This window comes from Phalacrocorax aristotelis, chromosome 1, assembly GCF_949628215.1.
Source record: "Phalacrocorax aristotelis chromosome 1, bGulAri2.1, whole genome shotgun sequence".
NCBI lineage: Eukaryota > Metazoa > Chordata > Aves > Suliformes > Phalacrocoracidae > Phalacrocorax > Phalacrocorax aristotelis.
Window position 1 is genome coordinate 140,655,651 of NC_134276.1, and position 12,951 is coordinate 140,668,601.

The following is a 12,951-nucleotide window of genomic DNA, read 5'->3' on the forward strand; positions in this document are numbered from 1 at the left end:
TCTGAATACATTTTATAGATGAATCTGGGGAGAAGCACTGTGACTATTGTGTAATTTCTGAATTGAGTTTTTTTATTTATCTATTTTTTCCCTATTCTTCTTTTTTTTTTTTTTTTGGAGATTTTGGAGAAAAGGTCAAAATACTGCCAGAGTATTAACTTTGAAGGCAGAAAATAATTAACCTGTCAACAGAAACGCTGAAGACCAAAGGGGAAAAACAGAAAGAGGATTCAGTGAAGAGACTTTTTGTCTAAGGAATGTGATCAGAGAACTTTGTGGCTGTGGTGAATGGATATGGGAAAGTACTTGTGTTCTTTAGAACAGTGGAGTTCTAGTGGAAGAGCTCTAGTTATATGCGTGCTTGTGCAGCAAACCTCACTGACTATTATATGAAGGGAACTTCCAAGTAAGGATTATGATGTTTCTCGCCCAGCTTAAGTAATGACCTCTAGAAATGCCTGTGTAAGAAAAATTTGCTCAACAAGGCCAAACAAATAACAAATCAGTTTTGTGATCATTTTTATTGCAGGCAGGCTTGTTATCTGCTGCCAGCGTGTTAGAAATTTATTTCTTTACTGTGTGCAGTATTTTTTCCCTCAGTGAAATATTGAATTAGAATTAGAATTAATGAAGACTTCTGCATTTATGTATATGTTTTTGGTTAATTGTTATTCAAATGCCTGCTTTCATTTCTGCCATGTCAAAGCTTTTTTTTTTTTTTTTTAAGGAAAATCTAACATAATGGATGCTGTTAGTTTTGTGATGTGTGAAAAGATATCTAATTTGCGAGTTAAAAGTGTTAGAGAACTTATTCATGGAGCACATGTTGGAAAACCAGTTTCTTCTACAGCTAGTGTGAAGATAGTATATTGTGAAGAAGATGGGGAAGAAAAAACATTTTCAAGAGTCATCCGTGGTAGGTAGTAGACGCTGTTACACATACTGTTTGTTGTCGGATTGATAAAAAATGGAGACCAAGAATATTCAGCTTTGAATTTCAGGTGCCTAATATTCTTTCATATTTGGGTGGATTAAGTCCATGAGTATTGCAATACTTCTTATAGTTCTTCAGTAACATTTTGATAGCCAAGTTTTATGATTGAAAAAACATACTGAGGTAAAGTTAAATATTAAACAAGTGATTAAAGTGTGTTCTTTGCTTTGTATTTTGATCTCTAGATTTTTCACTTGGGATATGTAGATGGTGTAGGCTCTAGAAAATGGGGTCTGACACCTTGCTGCAGGCATGAGCACTTAAGTATCTGCCAATACCTTTTGGAAGCACGCAACTAAACTTTTCATACAGAAGAATGAATTTATTGACATGACTAAGGGAATAAATGGAATCTATGTTATTCTTCAAGGAAATTGCTCAGTTAAATTGTTCCACAAGTTTCCTTCTTTTCCTATGGATTTTGTGCTTTAGCCATTTTATAGTGGGGCTTTTTTTCTTTCCTCCTTTAGGTGCTTGTTCTGAATTTCTATTCAATGATAAATCTGTCAGCCGATCTACTTACATATCTGAGCTTGAAAAAGTAGGCATACTTGTCAAAGCTAGGAATTTTCTTATATTTCAGGTGAGCATTTAAGGTACTTCGTAAAGAAAATAAAAGCTTCTGAGATTATTTTGTAGGAGTACACATTATCTGTTTGACAGAAAAGAGGGCAGCCTGAGCTAATTTCAAGCCAAAACATTTTCTCCTGACCTCGGCCAAGAATTACAAGACTGAAAAAATGGAAATACTGGGGTTTGTGTATTTGGAAATACATGAGTGCACTGGTAAGAAAGAAGCTAATCTGGGAGAAATTGAGTACTTGTATTATTCAGAGTACATAAGAAAATTAGGGTATCTATTTATAAATGTTTAGTGTATTAAATTCTAGGAGTGCTATAAATAGGAAAAGATAATTTAATCTTAAAACACTCCTATTAGTCCAGATGCATGAAAATTTATAGGATTTTTTGTTAAGATTGAGGGATTGAAAATCTTACTGGGTTATTATTTCACAAGTATTGAATGATATAAGTCAGAAATGTCATGTACTTAAGATTAATATATTTCACAGGATTGTCTTCCTTACAGTTGCTGAGGGAAATTCCCAACAAAGAACTGCTTTTTCCCTTTTATAGAAATTCTGTATATGGATTTTTGTTGTGATAATAGTTTCTATGATGCAAGTGTATACCCACTATACAAGTAGAATAAAATCACAAAACTTACTTTCTACACTAAACTGAAAATGGTAATTCCTTCAGATCAGTGAAGATTTGAGCAGCTAACGCATGGACAAAAACTGTGTGCCCATTAACTTTGGGAGTTCTGTAATCTTCTGATGCATTGATTTCAGCTGTTTTGCTTTTGAAATACAGGGGCAAGGGTAGTTTATTGTTCATTGAAGATGTGTTTGTTCTTTTAAGGAGGCTAACAAGATTTTATTTTGTCATTCTGATACTAATCACTGATTTGTGCAGGTTGATTTAGTTTGAAGGTGTTTTTCATAGGCAGTATCTGAAACTAGAATTTTGAGTGATGCCACTGAATTAGGTGAAGTTGTTAGGTGATATTCCTTCTGGTACCCACTTTTCCGTGGGTTTGAATCTAAAAATATTTCCATCCCAATTCTGTTAACCATATATACATATATATATATATATATATATATATCAGGAGATAAGCCTACTATATGCTCTTGGAGAAGAAATTCATCATTAGACGACATAATGGTCTACAGTGCTGCTTTTTTTTTTCCCTATTTTGTTTTAGGGTACAGTAGAATCAATTGCAGTGAAGAAGCCAAAGGAGAGAACTCAGCTTTTTGAACAAATCAGTAATTCATGGGAATATGCTGAAGACTATGAACGAAAAAAGAAGAAACTGCAGCAAGCAGAAGAGGATGCACAGTTTAATTATAACAAGAAAAAAAGTGTTGCAGCAGAACGTAAACAAGCAAAGATAGAGAAAGAGGAGGTAATTCAAAGTTATTCCTTTTTTGCATGTTAAGATTTCAGATTTTGGATCTTTTATGAATTTAAATACAGGTTTTCTTAAAAAAAAAACAACTCAATTTCTCTTGGTCTTCATCTAGGATGTTTTCAGTATGGTATAATATATAATAATTTTGTACAATGTAAGAGGATAGAGGAATACATGTATTATTATCTAAATGAAAGTGTAGGTTTGCCAGCATAATTAATTTAAGTGTTGACTTACATGTTTGAGTATTATGATTAGTGTATATTACTGGTACATCATCTTACATCACTCTGGACTTGAAATTAGACCGCTAGTGATTAAAAATCCTTTTTATAAACCATAAATAAAACTTTAATGTTGATAGGCAGAGCATTACCAGATGCTTCTCAAGGAACTGGATGAAGAAAGGATACAGCTGCAGCTCTTCCGGCTTTATCACAATGAAAGAAACATTGAGTTTCGGAAAAAATGTTTGGATGAAAAGAATATGGAGGCTAGTATCAAGAAGGACTCTCTTTCTACAGCAGAAGATGCATTTAGAGCCAAGAAAAGCATGCTTGGTGTACTAAACAGAGACCAACAGCAAATGGAAAGAGAAATGAAGTAGGTTTTCCAATCACATTCTCTGATAGTTGAGTTAAAGCATAGCCTACACTGGGAATTGCTGGGCAGGTGTGCATTTCCTCTTAAAGCAGTTGAGTGGTATCCCAAAGCAATGGAAGTCAGTTTGTAGGAGTTTACTGAAGTGATATCTAGGCATTGATTTCACTGTCACTATCATGCCCAGGTTGTCAGTAATTTCATTATATAAATACTTGTTTGCTATCAAATTTTTAGAAGGTTATGCTTCACTTCTTAAATTTCTATTTTTGGTGGATAATTTAAAAAAAGTCCCCTGTGGGTATGTAACCTTGCACTTCACAACTGATTATTTGTTTGCATGTGTGGTTGGGAGGCAGTTGTTCTTTTTTCTTTCAGTGTGGTTTTGTTTTGGATGTGTTTTGTGGTTGTTGGTTGGGTGGGTTTTTTCTTTGTTTCTTTGGGGGTCTTTTTGAGCATTTTTTGGGTTTTGTTTTTGTTTTTGGTTTGGTTTGTTGTTTTGTTTTTTTTTTTAGGACTCTGGAAGCATCACTGATTCAGCAGAGGCCCCTCTATATAAAAGCAAAGGAAAACACTTCCTACCAAATCAAGAAAGTAGAAGTGTCTAAAAAATCTCTAAGGGACAAGGAGAAATCCTGGGATAAGGAAAAGCAGAACATAAAGGAACTAGAGATAGAGTTGAATGATATTGAGAAGGCATGGAGAGCGTTTGAGAAGAAAACTGAAGAAGAGAGATTGCAGAGAGCAGCACTTACTGAGCTGGGAGAAAGTCAGGTGAATTGGGAGGCCAAAAAGTATTATTTACTAGTGAAGTCCAAAAATCCCCACTGATGATGGAGAAATCATTGTTTCACCAACAACCTGTGATTTCTGATGACCTTCTTGCTGTTGAGCTCAAAAACAAAATTGTAACTTTTATTTAGGGACTGTTTCATTGGATGAAGAGAAATGATGATGCAGCCTCTTAGGGGAGTAGGCTGTCCTCTTTCGGGGCACAGAGGAGTCAGATCTCGCATAAGTTCCAAATGCAGAACACTTGTAGGAAGTAAATCTAAATTGCACAGAGATTTAGAAGTTTACCATTTTAATACTGGAAATGGTAAGCACCTCTTGTAGGGTATGAAGGGCATCTTCTAAGCAATGTGAGAAGATACCTTCTTAGAGGAAGTAGTGGATTTTCAGTGAACAAGAAGTTGAGAAGGGTTTGATCGAAACTTCAGAAGGGTTGTACACAGGAGCTGTCATCTGTGGATTAGGATTATAGCTACATGTAATTATGCATGGTTAGGTGGTTCTCTCAGGTTCATTTCTCCCCCCACCCCCACCCCCCTTCATGGAAGTCCACATGGTACATTTTGGGAGGTTAGGATAGAAAACATCTAGTAGGGTCGTGGGGTGAGAGGGTAATTTTTGAGAAAGGGCTTGTCAGCTGAGGTACAGAAATATTTATTCAATTAGGAAACAACAAGAAGACAAAAAAGCAAACAAGATTTGGCAGTATACATACCATCTACTGTGCGTCAGAATCTAAAGCTGAGGTAGCTCACTTGTGAGTGACTGCAGCACTTTACAGTAAATTCATATTTCAAGGTCTTTGCATCTACATGACCAGAAACGCCTTTAAAACTGTGCTAGCTTCTTTTGAGCTCCATCTCTTCCTTAAAATAGTTTCTGATCAATTAATAGAGGGTTGTTCTTTTAGTTTGTGATTCTTCCTACTCTGCACTTTAGAGGCATTTGGTCAGTTAGTCATAACTTTGCAGGATTGTTGAAAACGTTGGTTTATAAGTTCACCTGAAAAAAAAAATTTGGTAAAATGAGAATGCTGTAATTATAAATACAAAAACTTGCACTAATTTTGGACTGTGCAAAAACTTAGTGTTAACCTTAAGATTAACTGTGAAGTAGTGTAAACTTTATAAACTTTCCTCAAAAATAAGTCATTAGGAGTCTAAAACAAACCCGTAAACAAGAAGTATTAACTGTAAGCTTTGGGTTGAACTTTGTCTAATAAAATATAATTACTGATATTGCAATTAGTTGCTAGAAAGGTCTTCTGGAAAATTGGGTGGGTTTTATAATCTTAATTATGATCAAGTAGCAATTAGGAATTGAGGCTTTAACAACATGAGTCTTCCTGCTTTCAGTAGAGTTATTTTTTATTTTTTTAATGTTGTTTCTCTAGTTGGAGCGCTATAAAGAGCTAAAGGAAATAGCAAGAAAGAAAGTAGCTACATTAACCCAGCAGCTAGAAAAACTTCGTTGGGAGGAAAAAGCAGATCAAGAAAGGCTGAAACTTAATCGCAGGAAGAAAAAAGAAGTTGAGGTATTTGTATCAAGCTAGAATTATGTTTTAAGGAGAAAAGTGTTTCTCTACTCCTCCTCTGGTATAAATGTGTTAAATGCTTTGACATAAATGAATCCTCAGCAAAGGAGATAGATTGTGTTAGTTTTCATATTGCAACAGGTTTAGCAAAATGGCTTCTAAATCTGTTCAGAGAATGGTTGCGTGGGCCCACACTGAGGATTTGGTTTTGAAAGCTTTGGCTCTAATATTTTACAGGTACTCAGAACATATGCTTAACTGTAATCAGTTCCTGTTTTCGTGTGTTTTTTCTTTCTGAGATGTCCTACAGCTGTTGTATATCTGTATGATACACCCTTTAGGGGTTCATTTAGATTACAGCTACCATTTTGCTGAGATGCTTTTAAAGGTCAGTTGCGTATGGTTGTGTTGTAGTTGGAAAATCCTCCTTGGTGTCCACTCCTCTATTGCACTTCAGAGGCAGGGTGTTTGGTGTGAATACAGACTGTTGCTGTAATTTTGTTTCTGATTTCTTTTATCATTGCAGATCCAAACATGTAATAACAAAATACCTACATTTTTCACTATGCCTGATGTTTTTAGGAAAATTATTTCCCAACTCATTGTTCAACTTTGCATGATGCTTCTGATAGAAGTAGAAAGGGTATGTCTTTTGCTAGAAACCTTGCCCTATTAGGTGTTCTGGGTTTTTTTCTCCCCAAACTTTGCTAACCTTGCCGTTTTGTCACCTACTAAGAAGCTAGAGAGGCAACATGCATTTCTTCACCATTTAGTTATGGAGTCATGGTTTGGAGGAGACTATTATGTTCAGAAAACTTAAAAATCCTTGAGATAAGACTTGACCAGTTCTAGAGTTCCTCACACCACGTTCTTGTACATATAGGCTTTTCCATACAAGCAAGTTTATATTTTACTGTATATCTATGAGGATCTAAAGTCATCTTTGCCATAGTACCTACACAGTTACATCCATTTGCTTTTGATACAATACTATTTCTTTCTGAAGTGCTAGTTACCAGGAAAACTTAGTATCTAGAAGTGAAATAAATTGTATTGCTTGTGCTTCTGAAACTCTGCAAATCCTGTTGTGCTGTTGAGAAGGAACTAAGGGATACTTGAGTGTTCATAGATTGCACGTCTGACCATTCAGAGTTGGCATTACTTATCTGCACTACTGACATTTGGTGATCACTCCTCACAATTCAGCATGTATGTGACTACATCTAAGCATGCTCTGCCCAGTTCTGGGCTCCCCAGTACAAGAAAAATACTGGCATCCTGGAGTGAGGTCAGCAGAGAGCCACCAAGCTGGCTGGGGCTGGAGCACCTGGCTTATGAGGAGAGGCTGAAAGGACTGGATCTGTTCAGCCTGCAGAAGGAGGGGTGAAGGGGAGATCTTATTGCTGTCTGCAGTTACATAATGGGACAGTAGGAATAAGAGCCTTTCTAGAGGGGCACAGTGACAGGATGGAAGACAACAGGCACAACTCAGAATGGGAAATTCTGAATAGCCATTAGGTAAACTCTCTTATCTCAAGGATAGGCAAACATTGAAGCAGGTGTGCAAAGAGGTTGTGGACTCTCCATCCCTAGAGCTATGTAAAAGGTCACAAGGATTTCAGAAGTTAAATTAAGGTGTAATAAAATGTGTAGGTAACAGTTTTTTTTTCTTTCATTTGCTTTAGTTAATGTATTTTTATTCAATTTGAGTAATTGAAAATACTTGTTTCACTGTTGGATTGTTTTTTAATACAATGCTTCTGTGTCAGGTTGGAACCTCTATGTCAACTTTTTCATGTGTCCTTAAGATAAAGCTACTGTTAATCTTGGGCCAAGAAAAGCACTTTTTTTCTTCTAACACCTATAATCTAATAACACTATGTTTAAAGTTGTTTTATTTGATGGTGTCATGAGTCTTTGTGCTGAAGAAGCTTTCTCTGAACTGTAGCCAAACATGAGAAATACAGTAACTGCCTTGATGTAATAATTTCCCTTTATTAAATTCACAGTGCAATTTGGCATCTACTACTGAAAAAGAAATGCTGGTACTCCAGCATGAAATACCAATGCAGAAGAAGAAATCTGTCTCAGTACTTGTTCTGAATTAATAGCTTTATATCTTGCTATAAAACTGTCGTTTTCCTCTGGTTTGTTTTTAACACGTTCTATTTGTGATTGCATAGGAAAACATAAAACAGATTGTGGAACAGATAGAAGAGCATAAAAAAAGAATAGAGAAGTTAGAAGAATATGCCAAGATGTGCACGTATGTTTAAACAATTAAAAGCTAACAAGTTTGAAACCAGTTTTATAATTGCTTCTAATTTCTTGTAGGTGTGCAAGTTATGTCACTACAAGTAAGGTATGGGGCTATTAGTGTACAAATTCTGAGCAAGAGAACAGGGCAGTTCTGTAGTTGTGCTGCTCTAGAAATCATTAGTATTCACACTGTGTAATAGGAGCTCAACTCAGTTCTTGCTTCATGGGTCTTGTCTTCTACCTGATTTTTACTCTTTGTGAAATAAGGTGAATATAAGCCTTCACTGAGCAGCCTAAACTAACTTTGACATTAGGTAGGTCAGAGTTAGGTGATCTCCAGAGACTTTTTTTCCCAAACCTATCTTTTTTTTGTGCATTTGTAATGTGTGCTTTGGCTTAATGCTGTCTGTGTACTGAACAAACTTCTGCGATGGGCAGGGAGCAGCAGACTTACTGTGATTGGTGCAATGCAAAATTATTTCAGTTAAGTAGTTGTAGTAGAGTGTGGTAGAACCTTAGTGATTTTGCTAAGTGTGTAAAGCGAGTAATAATTTTGCATGAGAAATCTCAATCTTTCTTAGTTTTACAATATCATACCTCTTATTGATGGAGGGTAAAACAGTATGGTTGCATGTTACATGGGCGAAAACACTCACTTGAACTCAATTTTGAAACCTGAAAGATAAGTTATGCTATAGAATGCAAGTTCTGTAAGAAGTAGCTGCTTATAGATACTTAAAATTTTAAATTATTTTCATAGTATGTAACCATAGAATGAATTTAATAAGTTAAAAGCTTGTATAAATGAAATGGTAAATTGCTTTCCTATTTTTGCTTCCGTTCGAAGTGAATTGTTGACAGAGAAAAACCAGCAAGTGGAAGTGCTAACTAAGGAAATTGACAATTCAGCATTACGAATGGCTGAAGTGAATGAAGAATTGAACAAAATAGTTGGTGAACTGCAGAATGCTAAAATTGATTGTCATGAAGGAAGGCGTCAACAAATGAGAGCAGAGGTCCTGGAAAGTCTCAAAAGACTATATCCAGATTCTGTGGTAATTGAGTGGCCTCATTTAAATGCCTTATTTTAGAATTAAGATTTGAGTTCTGCTTTAGACGGAGTAAGCAGCTAGAGTAAATTGAGCTGTCTTGAGTATTCCTTTAAACTTTATGCTTCCTTGAGTGTAATTGGTGAAATAGTATTACTGAAAGAATAGTAGCACGTAGTGTCATTATTTTTCACAGTTTCCAGAAATAGACAGTTTTTTCTTGCATCAAAAAATAATTTTGGTCTTGTGTGATTTTTGTGGTGTTTGATTTCTTTTTTTTGTTTGTTTTGTTTTGTTTTGTTGTCTTCTGTCCTAAAATGTATTTTTGACTGACTTATTTTGAACAAATGAATGGGAAGGTTAGCTGTGGGACCATTTATTCCAGAAAGAATGCTTCTTTGAAAGGAAAATTTTGCTGAGGTACATGAGATAGTTGTGTTACCAAATGGTCTGGTTTTGCTTATCAGTTACCATGTTTTACTTAAACTACTCTTCAGTAGTGCCATTAAGTGTTTTGTGCATTGATTCTGAATTGTCAGCAGACATTGATTGTTTTATGAGGCATATTTACACCTTTTTATTGACACTTAAAAATATTTACTCCAACATTGGAAACCATTCCAAATAAGAACTTTTTAATAAATGTAATCAGTTGAATAGTTGGTCTCTGAGTATGTCTCAGTATAGTCAATCCTTTTTGATACACATAGTCAGTTGAGATGTACAAGCTGGGAAATCTTTTTTTATTTCTAGAAGGTGACATATCTGCTTCCTATTGCTGCCATAAAAACATGAAAAATAAAGTGGTTTTGGTTGTTCTTTACTTCTTGGTCTTTTGTAAAACCTCCTCAGAATCTGGCAAGTGTCTGATCCTGTTGTTTTGCCAAGAGATTAAGAAATTTGCCTCTTGGCTGTTCTTCAGAATTTTTTCCATCCATGTTAACAAGATGTTCCAAAATATCAAAAAGATGATTGGTATATCTCTTTTTGCTCACTCTTTGCATTGTGTCCTATTTGAAAAGAACTGGATCAGAGGTGGTGTTCAGGATGTTCTCTGTCGTTTTCCTTCAGGAGCTGCAAATCTAACAGTACTTACAGATGTGATGGCTTCTAGCAAACAAAAACTAGATAAGTCGAATTGGTTACATAAACTATCCCATTACAGGAAGTCTTAACCCTATCTGCTTCAATTACCCTTGTTCCTGCAGTAGTTTTCCCAACACCAGCATATGAGGCAACAGAGTTGCTTCTGAGCTGTCCCTTATGCTCTGGTGTACTAATTCCTGATGACCGAACACAATCTATATTTAATGTCTCGGGATGGAAGGGTCATGACACATTTCATCTTCTGGTCCACTAAGTACTCAGGCAGAACTGGAGGAAATCTTGGTGCCAGTCTTCTGGATTTCAAAGGCAAAAAATGGCATACTCCATCTAAATGTTTAGTTCTTATGTCCATTTTAAAGCTTCTGTTCATTCGTTAAAACGTTCTTGTAACGTGCCTTGAACGTTCCAGGTGCTGAAGTAGCCATGCAGTAATGTGACTGCACTTGAGTGACGTGTACATTTTCATGGATTTGTCTGATCAGCAAAGTGAATTTTGCAGCTGATTATAGTTTTTACAATTTAATTTTCAAAGCGGCATTCCTACATTTGTAGTTTTAATTGGCAAGATTGCTATTGTTAAAAGATTTAATTTGGCTGACAGTATTTGTTTTCACAGAAATCTGATATTCTCTCTGGACTTAGACATCTGTGTCTGAAAGTATATACATCCTCTGTATAGGTTTGTATGTCTGAAACATGAAGTGTCTGAGCTGCAGATAGTGTCATCTCCTTGGACGTTTCTGTGTGAGAAAACCAGGAAACTAAGTAAAGACCTTTGTGGTGTTGGGTGTTATCCTCACTTCTACTGTTTTTCAGAATGGGAAAACATTTGTGAAGAGAAGGGTAGGAAAGTAGATGATAGCAGGCCATGATTTGATCTACTGGAAATTATCTCAATTCTGTCATTCATGAGATAATACTGTGGTTGGCCTATCACATGCAACTCTTACCAGTTGTCTTCCTGTTCTCATTTGTTTAAATTTGGTAAGGGTAAAACTGCAGGTATGTAAGAGGAGAGCAGAAACTATATGTCAACAAGCAGAAAAATTGTTCTTGCATGAATTCACAGGTTATAATGTTCAGAATATGCATTAGTAGCTTTAATCATTCAGGGAAACCTTAACTGTACCTATAATTACAGAAATGGAACAAAAGATCTTTAGGCAGCATGTACAGCAAAGAACTAGTTAGTTTTATCTGTGGAGGTACTATTTCAATATATGGCAAAACAGCAAAACAGGCTTGATTGTTTGGACTGTGCAGTACAAGAAAAGCAGGGTTTTCTTTCTTTTTATGCTACTAAAGTAAGCAGATAGTTCTTTTCTGGGTTGAAACTGGAATAGTGCCTCTCTACCATTTTCCAGTTAACAGTTTTATTTATTTAAGACCTTATTGTCATTCAAAGATCTTCCTGTGTGTTAGATTCTTCCTTTCTCTCCAAAAAAGATGCTTAGCTAACTTTGCTATTGTCACTCTGTCAGGCTTCTAGAAGTGTATGCCAGAGATTCTGTTTAAAACATATGTAACTGTAACCCCAGGGGAAAAAACAAATCCTGTCAGATTTGAAAGGCATACTTCGCAGTTTGGATTGATGACTGCTACAATTTCTATTTTTTCTGATGTACAGCCATTGTAAGAGAGTGCAGCTGGTAGATACGTAAGACATTTTCCTCTTACTACTTCAGTATCTTGTATGCAGAAATATTATTTGATATCTAAAGTAACATACTAATATTTCACTATATTTTTATCTTCAGTTTGGAAGACTGCTCGACCTGTGTCATCCTATTCATAAAAAATACCAGCTTGCTGTTACCAAGGTATTCAGCAAATACATGACTGCTATTGTTGTTGCCACTGAAAAAACAGCAAGAGATTGCATTCAGTTCCTAAAACAAGAACGAGCTGAACCTGAAACTTTTCTTGCTTTGGATTACCTTGATGTAAGTATAATTTTTTCTTTTTCCTGTTGTCAGCAAGTTAATAAACTTGTAAAATTTGATACTGGCTTATTTAAGCTTAACTAAAATAGGCTTAAGTGTTAAGGCAAAGCAGTTATGAGGTGAATTTCATGAAGTTTCTGTCAGCTTGGTCCCAGCACTGACGTGGCTAGTTACTGCCCTCCAACTGGGCTTTGTACCACCAGTCATCACCCTGCGGGCCTGTCTGTTCAGCCGATTTTCAGTCCCTCGCTGTCTCTTCATCCAGCCCAGTTTTCGTCAGCTTCTCTATGAGTATCTTCTGGGAGACATAGTTGAAAGACTTACTGAAGCCTTAGGTAGACAATATCTGCTGCTCTCCCCTCATCTACCAGGCCAGTCATTTCATTGTAGAAGGCTATCAGGTTGGTCAGGCATGACCATCTTAGTGAATCCATGCTGACTACTTCTCCAAGACTTTCTTGTCATTCATGTGCCTGGAAATGGTTTCTAGGCTTAGTTGCTCCATCACCTTCCCAGGGATCAAGGTGAGACTGAATGTTCTGTAGTTCCTTGTGTCCTCTTTCTTGTCCCTTTTTGAACACATGATTGACACTTGTTTTTCTCCAATCCTTAGGCACCTCTTTCAGTTGCTATCATTACTCAAAGACTATTGAGGGTGGCCATGCAATGACGTAACTAGCTCCTTCAGCACG

The 12,951-nt window shown here is 36.1% G+C and overlaps 1 protein-coding gene across 1 annotated transcript in view; it reads left to right on the forward strand.

Moving 5' to 3' along the window:
* SMC1B (structural maintenance of chromosomes 1B) overlaps window positions 1–12,951 on the forward strand; it is a 38,972-nt gene that overhangs the window by 1,462 nt on the left and 24,559 nt on the right. The window contains exons 2-10 of the mRNA XM_075112569.1: window positions 728–916; window positions 1,465–1,577; window positions 2,766–2,969; window positions 3,340–3,578; window positions 4,091–4,349; window positions 5,761–5,901; window positions 8,085–8,167; window positions 9,008–9,215; window positions 12,074–12,259. Of these exons, the coding sequence (XP_074968670.1) occupies window positions 728–916; window positions 1,465–1,577; window positions 2,766–2,969; window positions 3,340–3,578; window positions 4,091–4,349; window positions 5,761–5,901; window positions 8,085–8,167; window positions 9,008–9,215; window positions 12,074–12,259 (1,622 nt within the window). The remainder of the gene's footprint in view (window positions 1–727; window positions 917–1,464; window positions 1,578–2,765; window positions 2,970–3,339; window positions 3,579–4,090; window positions 4,350–5,760; window positions 5,902–8,084; window positions 8,168–9,007; window positions 9,216–12,073; window positions 12,260–12,951) is intronic.